General features: G+C 47.2%; 1 protein-coding gene across 2 annotated transcripts in view; it reads right to left on the bottom strand.

Annotated features, from left to right (window-relative positions):
- fastkd2 (FAST kinase domains 2) overlaps positions 1-24,688 on the bottom strand; it is a 52,473-nt gene that overhangs the window by 18,133 nt on the left and 9,652 nt on the right. For both annotated transcript variants that reach the window (XM_072482137.1, XM_072482145.1), the window contains exons 4-8: positions 21,786-21,894; positions 15,611-15,734; positions 14,325-14,464; positions 3,580-3,755; positions 733-896 (exon numbers count right to left, since the gene is read on the bottom strand). In XM_072482137.1, the coding sequence (XP_072338238.1) occupies positions 733-896; positions 3,580-3,755; positions 14,325-14,464; positions 15,611-15,734; positions 21,786-21,894 (713 nt within the window). The remainder of the gene's footprint in view (positions 1-732; positions 897-3,579; positions 3,756-14,324; positions 14,465-15,610; positions 15,735-21,785; positions 21,895-24,688) is intronic.

Below are 24,688 nucleotides of genomic sequence, written 5' to 3'. Positions count from 1 at the left end.
CCACTCAACAGTAATATAATAGATTTGGGAGCCCCCCCCCCCCCCCCCACCCCTCTCTGCAAGACCACCTTCCTAACCCTGGCTACCTTTCCCCCCAAATAAACAAGGTGACCACCTTGTCCACATCCTTAAAAAATTACTTGGATAAAAAGACCGGCGGGAACTGAAACAAAGATCGGAGTAGCACATTCATTTTAACCGCCTACACCCAGTCCGTAAATGACACAGGGAGGTTCTCCCACCTTGCCAAGTTGGCCACCTGTACCCTCAAATGCTTGAAGTGGGTTACCGCCCTGCGACATGGCAGCCCCCCCACTCCCGGCTGGGACACCACCGGACTTTCCGCAGGAGAGACATACAAGATACAAGCTGACAAGAGCAGGCAGTACACCTGATCTCACGTTTGATCTAAGCTAAAAAGGCCGAGTAGCGATCGAGCCTTTAGTGGGTGGGTGTGATGTCAGGAAGTACTCCTTCACACAAAGAGTGGTGGAAATCTAGAACTCTCTCCCCTGCAAAGCCACTGAGGCTGGAGGGTCAACTGAAAATTTAAAAACTGAGATTGATAAATGTTCATTGGTAAGAATATTAATGGTTATGATAACAATGTACGTAGGCGGAGTTAAAAGTTGCAGATCAGCCATGTTCTAATTCAAGCTGGAGGGCTAAATAGCCTACTCTTGTTCCTCACAATTCAAATGAATAGCAAAGAATAAAGTGACAATCACTTACCTGAAGAACGAAGCTCACTCAGATTGCTATCCTGAAACAGTTGGTTGAGAGCAGCCTGGGGATAGTGGCCCATCAGACAGAAAGAGTAAATCCCATGGAGAAGCTCCAGTGACGAGCACTTTGACAAATACATCTCAAACGCATCACTTAAAGTTTGGAGAAATCTGGCGGAAGTGGGGAAGCGGGAAGGAAGGAGTACGATAGAAACTCAATTCGTCTTCTAAACAATCAGAATGTTACAGTTGACAATGACCACAAAATCAAGAGTTGAACAGTATTATTTCTGCTCAGAGTTAATGCACTCTGATTGTTTTAGCTTCTTGCTCAGATTTCCCTACATATTACCTACAACGTATGTCACAGAAATGGGCCATGCTACCCAGCTGATCTATCCCCATGAGATGAAAGAGGCAGTGACTGTATGGATATGTAACTGGCTAAGAGGCAGTAGGTAGTGGAGGGTAGCTGGTTTACAGGCTGGAGGTAAGTGTACAGTGATGTTCCCCCAGAGATTTATGTTGGGGACTTTAAGGAGAAACTGTATCCAGTGGCAGAATACTTCTGCCCTTTATGGTTCAAAAGGGAACTGGATAAATACTTGAAGGGGCAATATTTGCAGGGCTATGGGGACAGCAAATATGGGAGTGAGACTAACTGGTTGATTCTAAGAGTCTGCACAGACATGATGGGCTGAATCATTTTCTTCGGTTCTGTATCATTCTACGGCCAGGACTTTACAGCCCCTCCCACCCAGTGGGATATTATGGTCCCACTGAAGTAAACGGTAATTTAACTGGCCCACCACATCTGCTGAGGAGACATACACCAAGGCGGGGCCTTCAAATCCTGGCCCATGATTCCGTTCTATGACTTGCTGCAGTTTAGGTTCCACATGAGCCTCCTCCCACTCTGTTCACTTTAAGTCACCCTATTAGCATGCCTTTCAATCCTGTCAATATCTAGCTTCCCTCAAATCTATGCTATTTGCCTCAACTAATCCACATGGTGGCAAGTTTCACATTTTCATCCCTCTCTGGATAAAGATGTTTCTGCTGATTTATTTATTAGTGACCATCATACACCAGATTTCCACATGAATTAGCCAGCATCGAATTCTACTTCATCAATTTTGATATAAATGTGACCAAATGCAGCATCTTGTCCATGAGACTTTATTTTTTCGGCTTTCTTTTCTTAATAGTGCATTCAGGGTTTAAATAAGATTAACTTAAAATATTACAACCATGCCTGGTTGGTTCAGAACATATGCAATAAACAGGGATGAATGCCCAGGTTCCACATTCTTAATGCTGGTTTTAATGTGATTTTAATGGGTTACAATCAGACAACATTGGCCAAAATGTCTATTGCAAGTATCAGGGATACGTAAAGCGTTTAATTTGTAAAATTACAACCTTGCTTGCTTTGTTCAAAGAACTTTAAAAACTAGACAACAATTGGATTGTGGGGTTATTTTGTGCTTAATGAGGTTCCACGAAGAGCAGTGAACTAAATTACAAGACGGTCTTTCTTTATGATATTTGTTGAGGGATAAATAATAGCCCGAGTACCAGGGAGAAGTATTCTGCTCTTCTTCATAATAGTGCCATGAGATCTCTAACACCGACATGATTGCATTTTAAACATCTCACCCAAAAGACATCAACATAGGCAGTGCGCCTCTCAAAGCTGTACTGAAGTATCTGCTTAGATTACATGCTCCAGTCCTGGAGTGGGACTTCAACGTTTAAGTGTCTGACTCTAAATACCATCAACGGAGCTGTGAGAATTGTGACGGATCCTTTCTCACTAAGACGGTGGTGTAGTGGTAATGTCACTGGACTAATAAACTAGAGGCTCAGGCCAATGCTCTCTGGACACAGATTCGAATCCCACCATAACGGCTTTTCAATCATAAAAGTCGACAGTTGACAGCTAATCTCAGTTCTGGTGACGATGAAACAATTGTCAATTGTCATTAAAAACCCATCTTGTTCACTAATCTCCTTTAGGGAAGGAAATTGCAATCCTTACCTGGTCTGGCCTATATGTGACTACCAGATCCACAGTAATGTGGTTGACATTTAACTGCCCTCTAAAATAGCCGCGCAAGCCATTCATATTCATAGATTCATATTCATGCTCATAGAATCTCAAGTGCTGAAGGAGGCCATTCAGCCCATCAAGCCTGCACCTACCCTCCGAAAGAGCATCCGACCTAGGTCCACTCCGCCACCCTATCCCTGCAACCCGTTAACTTGCTCACCGTTGGACTTGAAGGAGCAATTAAGCATGGCCAATCCACCTAAACTGCACATCTTTGGGCTGTGGGAGGAAACTGGAGCACCCGGAGGGAACCCACGCAGACACGAGGAGAGCAAGCAAACTCCACACAGACAGTCACACAAGGCTCGAATCGAACCTGGGTGCCTAAGGCTGTGAGCAGAAGTGCTAACCACTGTGCCACCATGCCGCCAAACTCAGTTGAAGGGCAATTAGAGGTGGGCAGCAAACACTGACCTCGCCATCAACGACCACATCTCCATGAAATTATTTAAAAAAGCAATCTACAGACCCAGACATAACACCAAGAAAATGTCAGTGACACAGCGTGCTTTCAGCTGCAAGCAATTCTCTCCCTAAACCTCTCTCCTTAAGTTGTTCCTCAAAACTCTTTGAGCAAGCTTTTGGTCACCTGCCCTTATGTTGCCTAATGTGGCTCGGTGTCAAATTCTGGCTGATAACATATCCATGAAGTGCCTTGGGACATTTTGGTATATTAAAGGTGCTGTGGAAATGCATGCTGGAACAGTTGTGAGATGAAGCACTAACAGGATTGAGACTTACTGCTCCTTCAAATTCTCATCTAGTCGATGGTTCAGCAGGGAGTACACGTGAAGAACTGACAGCACATCTTTCAAAGTCAAGGATTCAGACCTTGCCAGCACAATCTGTACAAACACGTTCATCAACTTGGTGTGATGAAAGCCGAGATCCGCGAACAGCACTAGGAAGAGAAGTATCTAGAAGAGAGAAGAGTAAAATAATGGCACATGCTTTCAATGACATTCAGTGTTCCACTTGTGGTACAAGCCAGTTATCACTGATTAGTTGTTAACTGAAGATCACACGGCACTACCCCACCAAACACTTTGAGTGAAGTATATTACATAGAACATTACAGCGCAGTACAGGCCCTTCGACCCTCGATGTTGCGCCGACCTGTGAAACCACTCTAAAGCTCATCTACACGATTCCCTTATTGTCCATATGTCTATCCAATGACCAATTACGGCTAAGTATACTACGGACAGTAAGGCTCCCTCAGCACTGGCATAGCAATTTGTCACTGTCAGGAGGACTCCTACTCTGCTGCACAGTCTGCGACAGCAGTATTCAACCAGGGGTACGTGAGAAAATTTCAAGGCGAAAGCAATAGAGGTGGAGTAGGAGTATTCAACCAGGGGTACGTGAGAAAATTTCAAGGCAAAAGCAATAGAGGTGGAGTAAAGGGGTTATTAAAGTCACTGTCCCCAAAGAATTTGCAATGGTTCCACTTGCTAGATCCAAACTGTCCCCTCATCCCCGACAGAGATGCTGCCTTAGCCTAGCCCACAATGCACCATCTAATCTGAGCCACAGGGTTTGTGGGGTGGGGGGGGCAGCCTGCCCTGTATCTCCCTCTCTCTCTTGACCCTCCCACCCCCACACCTTCCCTGATTGTTGTGTCAGGCATTAATTTAAAAATTTACATCAAAGGGGATGGGCCAGTTTAAAACCAGCCCCAACTCCACCCCCCCCCAAGCCTAAATAGAAAAGGAGGAAGGGGCTGAAAAGTCCGACCTTCCCTTTGATATGGACAGTAACATTGCTCAATCAAAATGACTTGAGGACAGCAGTCGAGCGCTGGCAGGAGCTGTCGGCTCGCGATGTCTGGGATACGTTAAACATTGGCCACAATGAAGCACCAACAAACCTCCACGTTCTATCACAAAGAGCAAGGCGGTGAATGCACAGCCAGGAAATCATTCAGTGCTTTGAGCTTAGTTGTGTGTGAAAGCAGGACCTGTTTTCCAGCGCACTGTCTGATTCAGCAACTTTATTTGGAGCTGGTTGGCGATGATAGCACTGCAGTTACAACACGAAGTGCTGCTCCAACTCAGTTTCACATTAAATAAGTGAAACATGTTTAATTGTATAACTAATTGTTATACAATACATATATGTTCTGTGTTGCCATAGGTCTGTGGCCTCAGAAACAAAAAGGCTGAGAATCTTGCATCCAAGTGATTTTGATTCCGTATCAATCCACCCCACATCTCTCACAAATTTATGTCCAATTGGAGAGCTGGTACACACAACAATATGACACTGTCCAAATGCACGTCACTCACTACAGCTCGAGAAGGAGGAAAAGCAGCGAAGCAATATGCGTTGTGTTTATACTAAGGCCCCAGAGCTGCACGGGCTTTATTCTGTTCCCCCTTCCCTCCTGTGACACAGTAAACTAGATTTGTGTCCTCATCACCTGGGAGATAATCTGGAAGAATAAATTGAGCACCCTGTTGACAACCATCCGATTTTCATTCAGTTGAAATCAGTCTGACCTTAGTCACGATCAGCATGTTGCGAATCCACGAGAAACACCAGTGGTGCTTATGCTTACTTCTGAATCTGGACAACTGGGGATTCATACCTCAATTTTGCATAAAGAGTGGAACTACCTTTCCTGGAAATGTCCTGTTAACGCATCATTTACAATATAATGTATCTCTGAACCTCGGGTTTACAGGCACTGTGGAACTGAGGAAGAGTGCCTATTCTTGGCAGTGTACAAACAGTGCGATAAAGAAAAATAACTGTACATTTGTACTGTGCATGGCCCAACTTAGTTATAGTCAATATTGTAAAGAACACAAAGAGTAGTACTATATATAGGAACAGGAGGAGGCCATTCAGACCTTTGAACCTGCTCCGCCATTCAATTGGATTATGGTTGATCTGTACTTCAACTCATTTACTATCTTTGATCCTTTGATATTCTTGCCTAACAAAAACTCGGTCACAGTCTTGAAAATGCCAAATGTCGACCTGTGAGGGAGGTAGAGGATCTTTTCACTATGTTTATAGTTGTTTGTATATGGTTTACTGTTACGGTTGTAAAATCACAAATGCCTGAATAAAATATTTTACAAAAAAAAAATGCCAAATGTCTCAGCATCTTCAACCTGTTGGGGACAGTGGGTTCCTAATCCAGTTACACTTTGTGTTAAGAAGTGCTTTCTACATCACCCCTAATGACCTAGTCTAATGCTATGGTTATGCCCTCTTGTTCCCAACCTGAGCAAGTAGTTCTCTCCATCTAAGCTAGCAAATCCATTTAACATTTTAAATGCCTCAGATCCCCCTTCAATCTCCTATACTCAAGGGAATGCAAGCCAAGTTTATATAAGCTCTTATCATAATTGAATTCCCTATGTCCTGGTATTATACAAATATGAGGTGGTATAGGATCAGGGCGGTCACAATTTATTTAGAGGAGGACCGGGGGGGGTCACAATTTAACGTTGTATAAACTCAGGTCTCAGTTCAATATCAACAGACAATTCTCCTCGGGGAGAACAGCAAACATCTGGAACAGGTGTCTGTCTTGGTGGGTATGCACTGAATTCTTTCGAGCAAGAGCGAGACCTGGACCAGTCTGGGTGCAGAGAAGACCTTGTACAAGAGATGGACACTGGATAACATTATTCAGGTCCAGAGTGATCTCTGGATTAGTTTTGATCATATAAGGGCATCAGAAGGAAATTTCTTCAATTTCCCCCCTTTGGCCTGGGTTCACCTCTCACCGGAGATCACACGGTTTCAGATGGGGTAGGGTGTGTATATATTGTGATGGACAAGGCATCACAGTTATGTGTGACTAGCAGGATGGACACATCGAATCCTTTCCTCTGCATAGTTGTTCACCTGAAGATGCATCAATAAAATGGATTTAATAGGCATTCAATCTATGTAGAAATACTTGCCTACTTCACATCGGTATAACACTACTCATTTTCCAACAGATTGCTGCTTTCCCAAAGATGACAAGGAGAAGGCAGAGTATGGGAAGGAAAGGAGGAACACATCATTAATGGGGGGGCTAGCTTCTACCGAGACAATAGAAAGAGTGAGACACTGTCAGAGGAGAATCAATACCTGATCAAATACAATCCCCGAAAAAGGCGCAGGGAGAATAAGTTAAACTCAGAATTAATAGCCCTCTTTCTGTGACCTGGGGATTGTCAGAGTTAGGATATTGAGGGAGAATTGCACAGACAATGTGAATTAAATTATTTTAAAAACTGCTACACCACCAGGGGGAGCACATGCACAGATGCAGTGCCAGTGTCAGGCTGTTTTAAAGTGAGAGGTTCTTTTAAGTAGTCTGCTCTCTGTCATTGAATTATACTTTTTTTTTTTGCAAGTTGATGTCTTATAATTGTCTCCGTTACGAACAAAATCAATTACTTAATAAGAATTGCAACTACTGAGAGCAACCATTTTAAAAGTCAGGGTCCTGTAATGGTAAAAATTAAATGCTTTTCTCCCCAGTAACCTATTAGCTTGGGTGAGATCCAGTTTTGGAAACCAAAATTATATGCTCTTAATTGTGGAGTTTCACCAATAGTAAAAATCAATGAAGAAGTATTTGAGTATTGATGTCGACCTGCTTGGGTTAAATTTACACAAAAGCTTGTCAGTTAACTGTTCTCTGATGCATTCTCTGTGACAACGCCTCTACCAATCAGAGTCCATTTGCTAACTTTTTTTAAAAATAATATTTTATTGAAAATTTTTGGTCAACCAACACAGTACATTGTGCATCCTCTACACAACATTGTTACAATACAGATAATAATGACCTTTTTAAATTTAAACAAAAACAACAACAAATAAATAAATATTAAATAACAAAAAATAAAAACTAGCCCTAATTGGCAACTGCCTTGTCTCAGGCCACCCCCCCCCCCCATATTCCCCCCCATCCCCCACCCCATCCCCCCCCCTCCCCCCCTCCATCCCCCCCCCCTCCCCCCCCCCCCTCCATCCCCCCCCCCCTCCCCCCCCCCCTCCATCCCCCCCACCCCCCAAGTCCTGGGCCGCTGCTGCTGCCTTCTTTGTTCTCCCCTATCTATCTTTCCGCAAGATATTCGACGAACGGTTGCCACCGCCTAGTAAACCCTTGAGCCGACCCCCTTAGGACGAACTTAATCTGCTCTAACTTTATGAACCCCGCCATATCATTTATCCAGGTCTCCACCCCCGGGGGCTTGGCTTCTTTCCACATTAGCAATATTCTGCGCCGGGCTACTAGGGACGCAAAGGCCAAAACATCGGCCTCTTTCGCCTCCTGCACTCCCGGCTCTTGTGCAACCCCAAATATAGCCAACCCCCAGCTTGGTTCGACCCGGACTCCTACTACTTTCGAAAGCACCTTTGTCACCCCCATCCAAAACCCCTGTAGTGCCGGGCATGACCAAAACATATGGGTATGATTCGCTGGGCTTCTCGAGCACCTCGCACACCTATCCTCCACCCCAAAAAATTTACTGAGCCGTGTTCCAGTCATATGTGCCCTGTGTAATACCTTAAACTGAATCAGGCTTAGCCTGGCGCACGAGGACGACGAGTTTACCCTGTTTAGGGCATCTGCCCACATCCCCTCCTCAATCTCCTCCCCTAGCTCTTCTTCCCATTTCCCTTTTAGTTCGTCCATCATAGTCTCCCCTTCGTCTCTCATTTCCCTATATATATCCGACACCTTACCGTCCCCCACCCATTTCTTTGAGATGACTCTGTCCTGCACCTCTTGTGTCGGGAGCTGCGGGAATTCCCTCACCTGTTGCCTCGCAAAAGCCCTCAATTGCATGTACCTGAATGCATTCCCTTGGGGCAACCCATATTTCTCGGTCAGCGCTCCCAGACTCGCAAACTTCCCATCCACAAATAGATCTTTCAATTGCATTATACCTGCTTTTTGCCACATTCCATATCCCCCATCCATTCCCCCCGGGGCAAACCTATGGTTGTTTCTTATCGGGGACCCCCCCAGTGCTCCGGTCTTTCCCCTATGCCGTCTCCACTGTCCCCAAATCTTCAGTGTAGCTACCACCACCGGACTCGTGGTATAGTTCCTTGGTGAGAACGGCAATGGGGCTGTCACCATAGCCTGCAGGCTGGTCCCCCTACAGGACGCCCTCTCTAATCTCTTCCACGCCGCTCCTTCCTCCTCTCCCATCCACTTACTCACCATTGAAATATTAGCGGCCCAATAATACTCACTTAGGCTCGGTAGTGCCAGCCCCCCCTATCCCTACTACGCTGTAAGAATCCCTTCCTCACTCTCGGAGTCTTCCCGGCCCAAACAAAACCCATGATACTCTTTTCTATCCTTTTGAAAAAAGCCTTCGTGATCACCACCGGGAGACACTGAAACACAAAGAGGAATCTCGGGAGGACCACCATCTTAACCGCCTGCACCCTCCCTGCCATTGACAATGCTACCATATCCCATCTCTTGAAATCTTCCTCCATCTGTTCCACCAACCGCGTCAAATTTAGCCTGTGCAATGTGCCCCAATTCTTAGCTATCTGGATCCCCAGGTAACGAAAGTCTCTTGATACCTTCCTCAACGGTAGGTCTTCTATTTCTCTACTCTGCTCCCCTGGATGCACCACAAACAGCTCACTCTTCCCCATGTTCAATTTATACCCTGAAAAATCCCCAAACTCCCCAAGTATCCGCATTATTTCTGGCATCCCCTCCGCTGGATCCGCCACATATAGTAGCAGATCATCCGCATATAAAGATACCCGGTGTTCTTCTCCTCCCCTAAGTATTCCCCTCCATCCCTTGGAACCTCTCAGCGCTATCGCCAGGGGCTCAATCGCCAGTGCAAACAGTAATGGGGACAGAGGACATCCCTGCCTTGTCCCTCTATGGAGCCGAAAATATGCCGATCCCCGTCCATTCGTGACCACACTCGCCACTGGGGCCCTATACAACAGCTGCACCCATCTAACATACCCCTCTCCGAACCCACATCTCCTCAACACCTCCCACAGATAATCCCACTCCACTCTATCAAATGCTTTCTCGGCATCCATCGCCACTACTATCTCCGTTTCACCCTCTGGTGGGGCCATCATCATTACCCCTAACAACCTCCGTATGTTCGTGTTCAGCTGTCTCCCCTTCAAAAACCCAGTTTGGTCCTCATGAACCACCCCCGGGACACATTCCTCTATTCTCATTGCCATTACCTTGGCCAAGACCTTGGCATCTACATTGAGGAGGGAGATTGGTCTGTAGGACCCGCATTGTAGCGGATCCTTTTCCTTCTTTAAAAGAAGCGATATCGTTGCTTCTGACATAGTCGGGGGCAGTTGTCCCCTTTCCTTTGCCTCGTTGAAGGTCCTCGTCAGTAGCGGGGCGAGCAAGTCCAAATATTTTCTGTAAAATTCAACTGGGAATCCGTCCGGTCCCGGGGCCTTTCCCGTCTGCATGTTCCTAATTCCTTTCACCACTTCTTCTACCGTGATCTGTGCTCCCAATCCCATCCTTTCCTGCTCTTCCACCTTGGGAATTTCCAGCCGATCCAAAAACTCCATCATTCTCTCCCTCCCATCCGGGGGTTGAGCTTCATACAATTTTTTATAAAATGTCTTAAACACTTCATTCACTCTCTCCGCTCCCCGCTCCGTCTCTCCATCTTCGTCTCTCACCCCCCCTATTTCCCTCGCTGCTCCCCTTTTCCTCAATTGGTGTGCCAGCAATCTGCTCGCCTTCTCTCCATATTCATACTGTACACCCTGCGCCTTCCTCCATTGTGCCTCTGCAGTGCCTGTGGTCAGCAAGTCAAATTCCACATGCAGCCTTTGCCTTTCCCTATACAGTCCCTCCTCCGGTGCTTCCGCATACTGTCTGTCCACCCTCAAAAGTTCTTGCAACAACCGCTCCCGTTCCTTACTCTCCTGCTTCCCTTTATGTGTCCTTATTGATATCAGCTCCCCCCTAACCACCGCCTTCAACGCCTCCCAGGCCACTCCCACCTGAACCTCCCCATTGTCATTGAGTTCCAAGTACTTTTCAATGCATCCCCTCACCCTCAAGCACACCCCCTCATCCGCCATTAGTCCCATGTCCATTCTCCAGGGTGGACGCCCTCTTGTTTCCTCCCCTATCTCCAAGTCTACCCAGTGTGGGGCATGATCCGAAATGGCTATAGCCGTATATTCCGTTCCCCTCACCCTCGGGATCAATGCCCTACCCAACACAAAAAAGTCTATGCGTGAATAGACTTTATGGACATAGGAGAAAAACGAGAACTCCTTACTCCTAGGTCTACTGAATCTCCACGGGTCCACCCCTCCCATCTGCTCCATAAAATCCTTAAGCACCTTGGCTGCTGCCGGCCTCCTACCAGTCCTGGACTTCGACCTATCCAGCCTTGGTTCCAACACCGTGTTAAAGTCTCCCCCCATTATCAGCTTTCCGGTCTCTAGGTCTGGGATGCGTCCTAGCATTCGCCTCATAAAATTGGCATCGTCCCAATTCGGGGCATACACGTTTACCAACACCACCATCTCTCCCTGTAATTTGCCACTCACCATCACGTATCTGCCCCCGTTATCCGCCACTATAGTCTTTGCCTCGAACATTACCCGCTTCCCCACTAATATAGCCACCCCCCTGTTTTTCGCATCCAGCCCCGAATGGAACACCTGCCCTACCCATCCTTTGCGCAACCTAACCTGATCTATCAGTTTCAGGTGCGTTTCCTGTAACATGACCACATCTGCTTTAAGTTTCTTAAGGTGTGCGAGTACTCGTGCCCTCTTTATCGGCCCGTTAAGCCCCCTCACGTTCCACGTGATCAGCCGAGTTGGGGGGCTTCCCATCCCCCCCACCCTTGCCGGTTAGCCATCATCTTTTTCCAGCTTCTCGCCCAGTTCCCACGCAGCTGTATTTCTCCCAGACGGTGCCCCCCCGCCCATCCTTTCCCGTACCCACACCCCCCTTTCCCCAGCAGCAGCAACCCAGTAATTCCCCCCCCCCCCCCCCCCCCCCCGCTAGACCCCCCGCTAGCGTAATTACTCCCCCCATGTTGCTCCCAGAAGTCAGCAAACTCTGGCTGACCTCGGCTTCCCCCCGTGATCACGGCTCGCCCCGTGCGGCGCCCCCTCCTTCCTGCTTCTCTATTCCCGCCATAATTATCATAGCGCGGGAACCAAGCCCGCGCCTCTCCCTCGGCCCCGCCTCCCATGGCCAACGCCCCATCTCCTCTCCCTCCCCACCTCCCCCATCACCACCTGTGGGAGAAAGAAAAGTTACCATACCGCAGGATTAATCATACAATCCCTCTTCGCCCCCCCCCACTCGTCCCACCACTTTGTCCAAACGTTCATTTTCGTAGTCCAATCATTCCAATTTTTCTTCTACAATAAAAGTCCACGCTTCATCCGCTGTCTCAAAGTAGTGGTGCCTCCCTTGATATGTGACCCACAGTCTTGCCGGTTGCAGCATTCCAAACTTTATCTTTTTTTTGTGAAGTACCGCTTTGGCCCGATTAAAGCTCGCCCTCCTTCTCGCCACCTCCGCACTCCAATCTTGATAGACGCGGATCACCGCGTTCTCCCATTTACTACACCGAGTTTTCTTCGCCCATCTAAGGACCATTTCTCTATCCTTAAAATGGAGAAATCTCACCACTATGGCTCTGGGAGCTTCTCCTGCTCTCGATCCTCGCACCATAACTCGGTATGCTCCCTCCACCTCCAACGGACCCGTCGGGGCCTCCACTCCCATTAACGAGTGCAGCATCGTGCTCACATATGCCCCGACGTCCGCCCCCTCCACACCTTCAGGAAGGCCAAGAATCCTCAAGTTGTTCCTCCTTGCGTTATTTTCCAGTGCCTCCAACCTCTCCACAGATCGTTTCTGGTGTGCCTCCTGTATCTCCGACTTCACCACCAGGCCCTGTATATCGTTTTCATTCTCTGCTGCTTTCGCCTTCACGACCCGAAGCTCCTGCTCCTGGGTCTTTTGTTCCTCTTTCAGCCCTTCAATCGCCTGTAATATCGGGGCCAACAACTCTTTCTTCATTTCCTTTTTTATCTCCTCCACGCAGCGTTTCAAAAACTCTTGTTGTTCAGGGCCCCATATGAAACTGCCACCTTCCGACGCCATCTTGGTTTCTGCTTGCCTTCCTTGCCGCTGCTCCAAAGGATCCGCTGCAATCCGGCCACTTTCCTCTCCTTTTTCCATCCGTGTCCAGGGGGAACACCCTTCTGGTTTACCGCACGGTGTTTTCAGCCGTTAAAATTGCCGTTGGGGCTCCTATCAAGAGCCCAAAAGTCCGTTTCACAGGGAGCTGCCGAAACGTGCGACTCAGCTGGTCATCGCCGCACCCGGAAGTCCTCCATTTGCTAACTAATCAGCAGCCTCTATTTGTGGGTATAAATTGTTGTTTGCTTTATGAATCTGGTCTGATGAGTGCAAGATGAAAATCTTCAACAACGTGGCTAATCTAGCAGCTAACCCCAATGTGTTATGATTGACAATATTCCAGGGCATGAATGCACCTTTCAATGCTTACACTTGTATAAGATCACTGCTTCTCATGTGGCCAAATCCTTATAAAAACAAAATATGCTGGAAACGGACAAGCGAGCTGAAAGAGAAGAGGACAGGTCAATGTTCCAGGTTGATCAGTCTCTATCAGAACTCTCTGCACACTTCTTTTTTTCCAATTAAAGGGCAATTTAGCATGACCAATCCAGCTTCCCTGCACATTTTTGGGTTGTGGGGGTGAGACCCACATAGACACTGAAGAATGTGCAAACTCCACAAGGCCAATGACCCGGGGCTGGGATCGAACCCAGGTCTTCAGCGCCTTGAGGATGCAGTCCTAACCACTGGGTCTCCATGCTGCCCCCTCGGCACACTTCTTATTCAACATCTTTTCTTTAACCTCTTGACGTGAGCATTGGTTACTAAGATGGGGGACCTTCAGCTGTCGGTCACTGCAGCCCAGGACAGGTGCGTCATAGAATGATACAGCACAGAAAGGGGTTCAGTTGGGAAGCGGTGGTGTAGTGGTACAGTCGCTGGACTAGTAATACAGAGGCCGAGGGTAATGCTCTGTGGTCCCGGGTTCGAATCCTCCCAATGGCAGATGGCGACATTTGAATTCAATAAAAATCTGGGATTAAAAGTCTAATTATGACCACAAAACCATTGTTGATTGTCGTAAAAACCCATCCCGTTGGCTAATCGAAGGGGAATCTGCTGTCGTTACTTGGTCTGGCATATACTTGATTCCAGATCCACAGCAATGTGGCTGACTTAAATGCCCTCGGGGATAGGCAATATATGCTAACCCAGCCAAAGACATCCACATTTCATGAACGAAAAAAAAAAATGCGGCCCAGCCCATCTGAGCTGAATCGTTGAAGATGTCTCCCACTCCCCTACTTCTCCCCCCCTGCCACCACCAAGTTACACAAGGCGGGTCCTTCAGACTAGACTCTTGTTGCCATCTCACCTGCTTGGCCTGCCAGATATCCAGGGTTGATGCCACATGGTTGCCTGCGGCACTAAGTAGATCAGGGTTGCGGTACTGGAGATTCTTGCATGACTGCAAAATGTGCACGAGTCGCCAAAATGGGACACCGTGGATATTTTCTGGAGGAATAATATGGTTACAATTAGACATGGTAAAGACGTCCTCATCTTTCTCTTTTCACATGGAAATCGCAGTCAAGCAATCGTGGTCCACTGGAATTACATACATTCCTCCGCCTCATTTCAAGGGCATGGGAGCCCTTTCCACTCTGCCTTCTTATTATAATCCCTCTTGTTCTGCTGTAACTTCCTCGAGATCCATATTTTGTTTCTTTCCTTGTCCCATTATCACCCTACTTTGCCTATGTTTTAATCACAACTTAAAGGAAGAGAGGATAGTTTAGGGAGGGAAACACATATGAATTAGGAGCAGGAGTAGCCACTCGGGCTCCTCGAGCCTGCTGCACCATTCAATAAGATCATGGCTGATCTGATTGTAACCTCAACCCCACATTCCTGCTTACCCCCGATAACCTTTCACCCCCTTGTTAATCAAGAATCTATCCAATCTATCCAGCTCTGCCTTAAAAATATTCAAAGGTGCTGCTTCCACTGACTTTTCAGGAAGGGAGTTCTAGAATCTCACAACCATCTGAGAGAGAAATATTCTCCTCATCTCCATCTTAAATGAGTGACCCCCCCGATTTTTAAACAGTGATCCCTAGTTCTAGATTCCCCCACAAGAGGAAACATCCTCTCCACATCCACCCAGTCAATACCCCTCAGAATCGTTTTTTGTTGTCTTTTTATAATGAATTTAAAGTACCCAATTCGGTTTTTCTTCCCAATTAAGGGGCAATTTAGCGTGGCCAATCCATCTACCCTGCACATCTTTGGGTTGTGGGGGCAAGACCCACGCAGATACGGGGAGAATGCGCAAACTCCGCACGGACAGTGACCCAGAGCCGGGATCGAACCCGGGTCCTCAGCGCCGTGAGGCAGCAGTGCTAACCACTGCATCACCATGCTGCCCACCTCTCAAAATCTTAATCATTTCGAGAGTCTTAAGGTATTCGAGCGTCTCTGACCTCAGCAGCTGAAAAAACAGCTGCCAACAATTAAAATCGGGGCTTCGCAAAAGGCCAGAATTGGGGGAGCTCAGAGATCTGAGAGAGTCGTTGGTTGGAGGAAGTTATGGAGATAGGTGGAGACGAAACAATGGGCCTTGAAAATAAGGCCGAGAATTTTGAATGCAAGGTCACTTACCAATTACTCTGTTAGCGCAGGCTTCTAAGAGTGGGTGTGAGCGGTGGCCCATTGCTGCCAGTGTGACAAACATATACTGAGAATTGGGAAGAGTGAACTTGTTCAGCAGAGAGAGTGCTTTGTTCTGTCAAACAGAGAGCAAGAGCTTTTAAAATCACCTCACAGCAGCTTAAAACAGTATTAGGTCTGAATAGTTTAAATAACACACTGCCACATAACTGAATTGGAGCCTTAAAATTGTAGCATTCTGCCAATGATATGCATAGCAGCAGTTACATGAATTAAGTGATAGAAGTGCAATATCCATCTCATGATCAGTAGCATCCTCTACACGGTAGAGTAGGATTGTGTCACCAAGACTAAAATACTCGCTGACGAGTCAGTTCCTCAAGCCTATTCCACCATTCAGTTAGATCATGGTTGGCCTGTATCTTTACTCTATTAAACCACCTAGGTAACATATCCATAATGGACTTACCCAGCAAAAATCTATTAACTATTGCCCATTCCAATGCACACTTAGCTGGTCTCCCACATTGTACCCTCATAAACTTGAGGTCTTCCAAAGCTCTGCTGCCTTTGTCTTCACTCATACCAAGTCTCATTCACACATCAACCCTGTGTGGCAGCATAGTGGTTGGCATTGCTGCCGCACAGTGCCAGGGACCTGGATTCGATTCCAGTCTTGGGTGGCTGTCTGTGTGGAATTTGCACTTTCTCCCCGTGTCTGCATGGGTTTCCTCTTCATAGTCCAAAAATGTGCAGGTTAGGTGGATTGGCTATGCTAAATTGCCCTTAGTGTCCAAAGATGTGCAGGGTAGGTGGGGTTACAGGGATAGGGCAAGGGCTGGGCCTAGGTAGGGTGCTCCATTAAAGGGTATGTATGGACTTGATGGGTCAAATGGCCTCCTTCTGCGCTGCAGGGATTCTATGGATTCCATGCTTCTTGACCTACTGTGGCTCAAGTAACATCATGATTTTATAATTCTTATCCTTCTTTTCAAATCCTTACATTGTCTTTCCACTCCCCAACTCTGAAATCTCTTCCAGTCCCACAACTTTGAGATATCGGTGCGCCTCTAACTGTTGAGCATTCTGGATTTTAATTGCCTCACTATTGGCGGTTGTGCCTCGAGCTGCTGTGCCCTAAGTTCTGGAATTCTCTCCCTACATCGCTCCGCTTCTCGACCTCAATTTCCCCCTTTAAGGCACCTCTTAAGACCTACTGTTGATCTGACCTAATATCTCTTTATATGGTTTGGGGGTCATTGTTGTTTAATAATGCTTCTCTGGTTATTATTTATCTCAACTTTGACATTTACAATTGACATCCCCCAGCCTCAAAGCTTTTTATTAATTAAAAAGGAGAGAATTGCACATTCCCACAACCCTTTGTGTGACAAAGTGCTCCCTGAATTCACTCTGAATGGCTCTAATTTTAAGGCTCTGTCCCTTGTTCTATCCCCACCTGAGGAAACAGGGTGGGAGGGAAGAATCTAGCAACTCCTTTAATCATCTTTAGCACATTGATAAAAAACACCCCTTAATCTTCTAATTTCAAGTGAATTCATGCCCATTCTATGTGACCTCTCCTAAGTTAACCGTTGTAAAGTAAAAGTCGACATAGTCCCAGATGACCATAGGCTGCTTGCCCCTTTGAGGGGTTAGCTGATTGGTGGTGATTTAATCTGAGGATTACCACACCGCAGACGAGGGGCAAGATCATGAATAACCTCAGCCAGTATGGGAATTAATTGAACTTGTTGGCGTCACTCCGCATCATGAACCAGCCGTCCAGCCAACTGAGCTAAACCGGTCCCGCGGTATGATTCTGGTGAATACGCACTGCAGCCTCTCCAAGGCTAATTTATCCTCTACGAGGTACAGCACCGGGAACTGAACGTAGTGTTGCAGGTGGGGTCTTACCAGAGTTCTGTGCAGCTTAATGGTTTTGTTTTGTTTCCTCTAATCCCCCTGTTATCAACATGCGTATTAGGAGTAGGCCATTCGGCCATTTGGGCCTGCTCCCCATTTAATAAGATCATGGTTGCTCTGATCTACTTTTCTGTCTACTCCCTATATCCTTTGATCCCCTTGTTAGTGAAGAATGTACTGACCTCCGCCTTAAAAATATTCAATAACTTTGCCTCTACTGCTCCCAGGTAACAGAGATCCACAGACTCACAACCCTTAGAAAAAATTTCTCCTCATCTGTCTCCAACGGGAGAGACATCTTGTTCTTAAACTGAGTCCCCTAGTTTAAACTATTTTTAAAAATCCATTTATGGGATGTGGGTGTCGCGGGCTAGGCCAGCATTCATTGCCCATCCCTAGTTGCCCTCCAGAAGGTGGTGGTGAGTTCCCTTCTTGAACTGCTGCAGTCCCTGAGGTGTCGGTACACCCACAGTGCTGTTAGGGAGGGAGTTCCGGATTTTTGTCCCAGCGACAGCAAAGGAACGGCGATATATTCCCAAGTCGAGGTGGTGAGTGACTTAAGAGGGGATCCTCCAGGTGGTGGGGTTCCCAGGTATCTGCTGCTCTTGTCCTGGAAGGTAGCGGTCATGGGTTTGGAAGGTGCTGTCTAAGGAACTTTGGCGAGTTACTGCAGTGCACCTTGTAGATGTTAGTCGGTGGTGGAGGGTTTGAATGTTTCTGGTCCACAGGTTCTAATTCTAGTTCCAGTTCTACCATGGAGACATCCTTTCAGCATCCATTCTGTCAAGCCTGCTCAGGATTTTATGCGTTTCAATACGATCACCTCTCGTTCTTCATTGGGGTAAAAGCCTAACTTGTCCTCATAAGAGAATCCCTTATCCCAGGAATCAGTTGAGTAAATAAAGCATCATGCGCCCTCCCGTGCATTAAATACGAACTGCAGGCGTTACCCAAAAGGGGTTGCTGAAGTAAACCAACTGAAACTTTGGTAGCCACAGGATTTGAACCCATGCCTCTGAAAAGACTAGAATCTAAATCCAGCGGCTTAGACCACCCGGCTACACTACTACCTCTTAACTTGCAACGTAATCCACCAAGATGACTGTTGGTAATATTAATATACTGGTGCCTAAACCTGCAGTGTGTCAATGATGAACATACACAACTCCAGCTCTGCAGGCCTTCCCAACCCCTACAGCCAGTTGTCTATTCAAAATGGTGCCCCACTTCAAATAGGAAGGGATACTTCTTCACTCCCACTCTTCCCCAGCCAACCAGGTTCGTTTGTTAGAATTTTAATCATTTTCTACTCTGTCCTCTCATAGAATCATAGAATTTACAGTGCAGAAGGAGGCCATTCAGCCCATCAAGTCTGCACCGGCTCTTGGAAAGAGCACCCGACCCAAGGTCAACACCGCCACCCGATCCCCATAACCCAGTAACCCCACCCAACACTAAGGGCAATTTTGGACACTAAGGGCAATTTATCCTGGCCAATCCACCTAACCCGCACATCTTTGGACTGTGGGAGGAAACCGGAGCACCCGGAGGAAACCCACGCACACACGGGGAGGATGTGCAGACTCCGCACAGACAGTGCCCAAGCCAGAATCGAACCTGGGACCCTGGAGCTGTGAAGCAATTGTGCTATCCACAAGGCTATCGTGCTCTCCCACCAAGAAGGAGTGGATGGACGACAAAGGTCACCCATTCTATTCTGTGCCTTTGTCAGGTGGCATCATAAATGAAGGATATTGCAAACATCCCCTCCCCCAACAAAACAAATTTGAGTCTGTTCCTTTTCACAGATGACACTGAACTAAAACTACAGTCTTGGTAAAAGTGATGGTTGGAGAAACGCACTGGGTTAAAATTTGTGACATTCTTACCTGGCCTGGGTCAACATGAGACTTCAAACTATTTTGGGTGGGTTAAATCAAACACCCCTGCATTAGAGTAAAAATCACATGCTCGTCAAAAGCTTACACCGAGTGAACTTAACACACCCTCAAGGACCGAAGATCAGCAGAACTCGCCAGCAAGGTTGTTTACTTGTAAGAACAATAGGCTGTCTCTAGCTAGGAGATGGATGTCCTAATTTTGGGTGAAGGTTTAACAATAAACCGTGCTGTAGACAAGATTGTAAGTTAAACAATGTTCAGTGTACTGACTAACTGTATAAGCAAACACTATCTGTGACTTTGTGGAGAGAGCTGGATTAGAGTGCTCTCCGTGTGAGAGTTGTATTAGAGCCGAGAGATGTATTAGAATGCTCACCCTGTGAGAGTTGTATTAGAATACTCTCCCTGTGAGAGATGAATGAGAATAATCTCCCTGTGAGAGTTGCACTAGAATCCCCTCCCTGTGAGAGATGTATTAAATGCTCTCCCTGTGCGAGTTGTATTAGAATGCTCTCCCTGTGAGAGTTGTATTAGAATGCTCACCCTGTGAGAGTTGTATTAGAATGCTCTACCTGTGAGGGATGTATTAGAATGCTCTCCATTTGAGAGTTGTATTAGAATTCTCTCCCTGTGCGAGTTGTATTAGAATGCTCTCCCTGTGAGAGTTGTATTAGAATGCTCTCCATGTGAGAGTTGTATTAGAATGCCCTCCCTATGAGGGATGTATTAGAATGCTCTCCCTGTGAGAGTTGTATTAGAATGCTCTCCCTGTGAGGGATGTATTAGAATGTTCTCCCTGTGAGAGTTGTATTAGAATACTCTCCCTGTGAGAGTTGTATTAGAATGCTCTCCCTGTAAGAGTTGTATTAGAATGCTCTCCCTGTAAGAGTTGTATTAGAATGCTCTCCCTGTGAGAGTTGTATTAGAATGCTCTCCCTGTGAGAGTTGTATTAGAATGCTCTCCCTGTGAGAGTTGTATTAGAATGCTCTCCCTGTGAGAGTTGCAATAAAATCCTCTCCCTGTGAGAGATATATTAGACTCCTCTCCCTGTGAGAGTTGTATTAGAATGCTCTCCCTGTGAGAGCTGTATTAGAATACTCTCCCTGTGCGAGTTGTATTAGAATGCTCTCCCTGTGAGAGCTGCATTAGAATGCTCTCCCTGTGAGAGTTGTATTAGAATGCTCTCCCTGTGAGAGTTGCAATAAAATCCTCTCCCTGTGAGAGATATATTAGACTCCTCTCCCTGTGAGAGTTGCATTAGAATGCTCTCCCTGTGAGAGCTGTATTAGAATACTCTCCCTGTGAGAGTTGTATTAGAATGCTCTCCCTGTGAGAGCTGCATTAGAATGCTCTCCCTGTGAGAGTTGTATTAGAATGCTCTCCCTGTGAGAGTTGCAATAAAATCCTCTCCCTGTGAGAGATATATTAGAATCCTCTCCCTGTGAGAGTTGTACTAGAATGCTCTCCCTGTGAGAGCTGTATTAGAATACTCTCCCTGTGCGAGTTGTATTAGAATGCACTCCGTGAGTTGTATTAGAATGCTCTCCCTGTGAGAGTTGTATTAGAATGCTCTCCCTGTGAGAGCTGCATTAGAATACTCTCCCTGTGCGAGTTGTATTAGAATGCTCTCCCTGTGAGAGTTGTATTAGAATGCTCTCTCTGTGAGAGCTGCATTAGAATACTCTCCCTGTGCGAGTTGTATTAGAATGCTCTCCCTGTGAGAGTTGTATTAGAATGCTCTCCCTGTGAGAGCTGCATTAGAATGCTCTCCCTGTGAGAGTTGTATTAGAATGCTCTCCCTGTGAGAGTTGCAATAAAATCCTCTCCCTGTGAGAGATATATTAGAATGCTCTCCCTGTGAGAGCTGTATTTCCGTACCAGCCTCCCCGAACAGGCGCCGGAATGTGGCGCCTAGGGGCTTTTCACAGTAACTTCATTTGAAGTCTACTTGTGACAATAAACGATTTTCATTTTCATTTCATTAGAATGCTGTCCCTGTGAAAGTTGTATTAAAATGCTCTCCCTGTGAGAGTTGTAATGGAATCCTCTCCCTGTGAGAGTTGCATAAGAGCTGTAATTAGAGAAGAGTGCTGCTTCGGAGGTTTCTCTGGGGCAATGCTCTCCATGCTAGAATCATGAATAAACTAATGAAACCTGTCCCTGAGTCTCCTGTGGTTAGTTGGAAGATGTGCACCACACCATAACCAAAGTGGTTGACTCCTAACTACCCTCTGACGTGGCCACCATTGCCTTCTCAGAAGGCAAGCACATTCCGTGCAACTAATGCCAGCCTTGCCAGTGACGCCCACACACCGTGAATGAAAAAGCAGTTTCCTACCTCCAGCTTCTTCTTCAGAGCTAGTGGGGCATCTTTACCAATACACCTCATCATGGTCTGCAAGGCCATCACTCTCTTGATCTCTGGAATACGTAGCTCTACGAGAAGCCTGCAAGAGCCACACCAAACACATTGTGCATTTCTCTTTACAAGGATACAAAACCTACTGCTTCCGAATTTCACCTACAGTTATTCTGGGTCATATACAGCCTGGCGCAGAAGAAGAAATCAGAGGGAATGTTAGCATGAAAATTTTGCTAAGGATTTCCGGTGGCGGCCATGGAGTGAGTGGTCGCACACTGGGCAGCTCCGGCTCGAAGGCTTTGATTTGAGCTCTTTTTACCTGAAAACAGGGGAATTGTGACAGGAAAGAGTAGCTGAAGGTGTGCAGGAGAAGTTCCCCACAGGGAGTGGCATGTCTGTTGGTTACTAGACCCGGCAGAAGAAGGGTATACTCTCCCGGTGAGAGTTGTATTAGAATACTCTCCCTGTGAGAGTTGTATTAGAATACTCCCCTTGTGAGAGTTGTATTAGAATACTCTCCCTGTGAGAGTTGTATTAGAATGCTCTCCCTGTGAGAGTTGTATTAGAATACTCCCCTTGGGAGAGTTGTATTAGAATACTCTCCCTGTGAGAGTTGTATTAGAATACTCCCCTTGTGAGAGTTGTATTAGAATACTCTCCCTGTGAGAGTTGTATTAGAATGCTCTCCCTGTGAGAGATGTATTAGAATACTCTCCCTGTGAGAGCCAAGGAATTGGAAGAGACCCGTGGAGCAGTAGCAATTGGGAAGATGGTGGAGGGGGAAGGGTTATCGCATGTTGGAAAACCCCAGGTGGAGCAGCTGATGATGTTCATCAACGAGGAGTTCCGACAGCAGTGAAAGGAGATGTAGGAGGATCGATCGAAGGCCATCGAAGGAGCGGTCACACACTTGACGGGCTCGATGGAGAGAGTGAAGAAGTGCTTGGAGGCACAGGGGTCACAGATCCGGGAGATGGAGAGGGTGATTTTTGATCACAGTGATCGGGTGGTGGCGTTGGAGGCAGAGTTGGGGCTCCTGTTGGACCATGAGACCATTGAAAGTCAGTAAGGGTAACGGTAGAGGAGCAGGAGAATAGATCTAGAAGGCAGAAACTGCGTATCTTTGGCCTGCCTGATGGTGTGGAAGGCATGAGTGCCATAAGATGTATCTCAAGGATGCTGCGGGGCTCTTGACAGAGGGAATGCCGGACAAGGCCCCAGAGTTGGACAGGTCCCTGAGGCAGAAGCCAAGAGCTGGGAGCCGCCGCGAGCAGTGATTGTGAGGCTCCATAAATTTATGGAAAAGGAGACGATCCTGCAGTGGACCAGGGAGAAGGGGAGCTGCAAATGGGAGGGGAACAGGGTCCGAATCCATCAGGACATTGGAGCTGGCGAAAAGGGCAGGTTTAACAAGGCCAAAGCGGTTCTATACCGAAGGCAGACCAGGTTTGAGGTGCTGTACCCGGCAACACTATGGGTGATGTTTGAAGGCCAGGAATACTATTGCGAGTTTCCAGAAGAGGCCGAAGACTTTATTAGAGACCATAAACTGGGTGAGAACTGATCGTTGATGAGCGATGGAGGAGCTGGAATAACAAAGTTTGGCAGATGCAGGTAGTGTGGATTTTGTTTTTCTTCTCGGGTGGGGTGATTTTGTTGTTTTGATTGTTTGTTAAGCTGCAATATGTTTGTGGGGGGGGGGGGGGCAACTGCAACTGCACCCCCCCCCCCCCCACAACCGCTTGCCTTGGTTTTTCTTTTTTGGAGGAGGTGAGCTGTGGCTTTGGATCTGTCTTTGTGGGGGGAGTGGGTGAGGGGGGACGCGACGTGGCAGGGTTGAAGTAGGAACGGGGTCATGGATGGAGAAGGGGGCCATCTTGGATAGGCCTGATTTAGGGTGAAATTAAATGGGGCAGAATTGGAATGGGAGGATGGCAGATAGTAGAGGGGAATAGAGGAACAAGCCACCAGTAAGGTTCGTAACATGGAACGTACGGGGGCTGCATGGGTTGGCGAAGAGATCTCAGGTCTTCACACACTTGAGGAGTTTGAAGGTGGGGGTGATTTTTCTGCAGGAGTCGCACCTCTGGGTGAAGGATCAGGTTAGGTTGAGAAAGTGATGGGTGGGTCAGGTGTTCCACTTGGGGTTTGATTCAAAGTCATGGGAGGCGGCCATCCTGCTGAGCGAAAGGACAGGGTCTGTAGGAGCCAAGGAAGTGCGGGATCCAGGGGAGATACGTGATAGTGAGCGGGGGTTGGAGTGGATGTCGGTGGTGCTAGTGAATGTATACGTGCCAAATGGAATGACATGGGGGGCTTGTGAACGAGTTGCTGGGAGCGATTCCAGCCCTGTACATTAGACGATTATGGGGGGGGGGGGGGGGGGGGCGGGGGGCGATGATTTCAATTGCGGTTGGAACCAAGAGTGGACAGGACGAGCCCTAAGTCAATGGGAAGGTTGAGGATGGCGAAGGAGCTGGGGGGGTTTATGGAAAGGATGGGAATGTGGATTAGTGGAGGTTTAGGAACCTGGGGGAGAGGGAGTGCTCCTTCTCGCACGTGTACAAGGTATACTCCAGAATTGACTTTTATGGGGCGGTATCGGCGGCCACATTTTGGGAGGCACTGAAGGCGGTGGCTCGGGGGTGTTCATCTTGTTCAAGGAAATATTTGATGGGCCCCATCGAGGAGGAATTGGCGGAGAGAAACAAGTTACTGGGGAAGTTCAATAGTATGAATATGGAGAGACGGTGAGCAGTATGCTAGTCCATCAGCTGTGCAGGCAGGCCGCGTCCAGGAAAATCTTGAGAGTACGGACAGGGAAAGGGGAGGTAGTGTCGGAGCTGGAGAAGATAACTGAGGCATTTAGGGAGTACTAT

Source organism: Scyliorhinus torazame, chromosome 2 (genome assembly GCF_047496885.1).
Source record: "Scyliorhinus torazame isolate Kashiwa2021f chromosome 2, sScyTor2.1, whole genome shotgun sequence".
NCBI lineage: Eukaryota > Metazoa > Chordata > Chondrichthyes > Carcharhiniformes > Scyliorhinidae > Scyliorhinus > Scyliorhinus torazame.
This window is presented reverse-complemented; position numbering and strand designations above follow the sequence as displayed.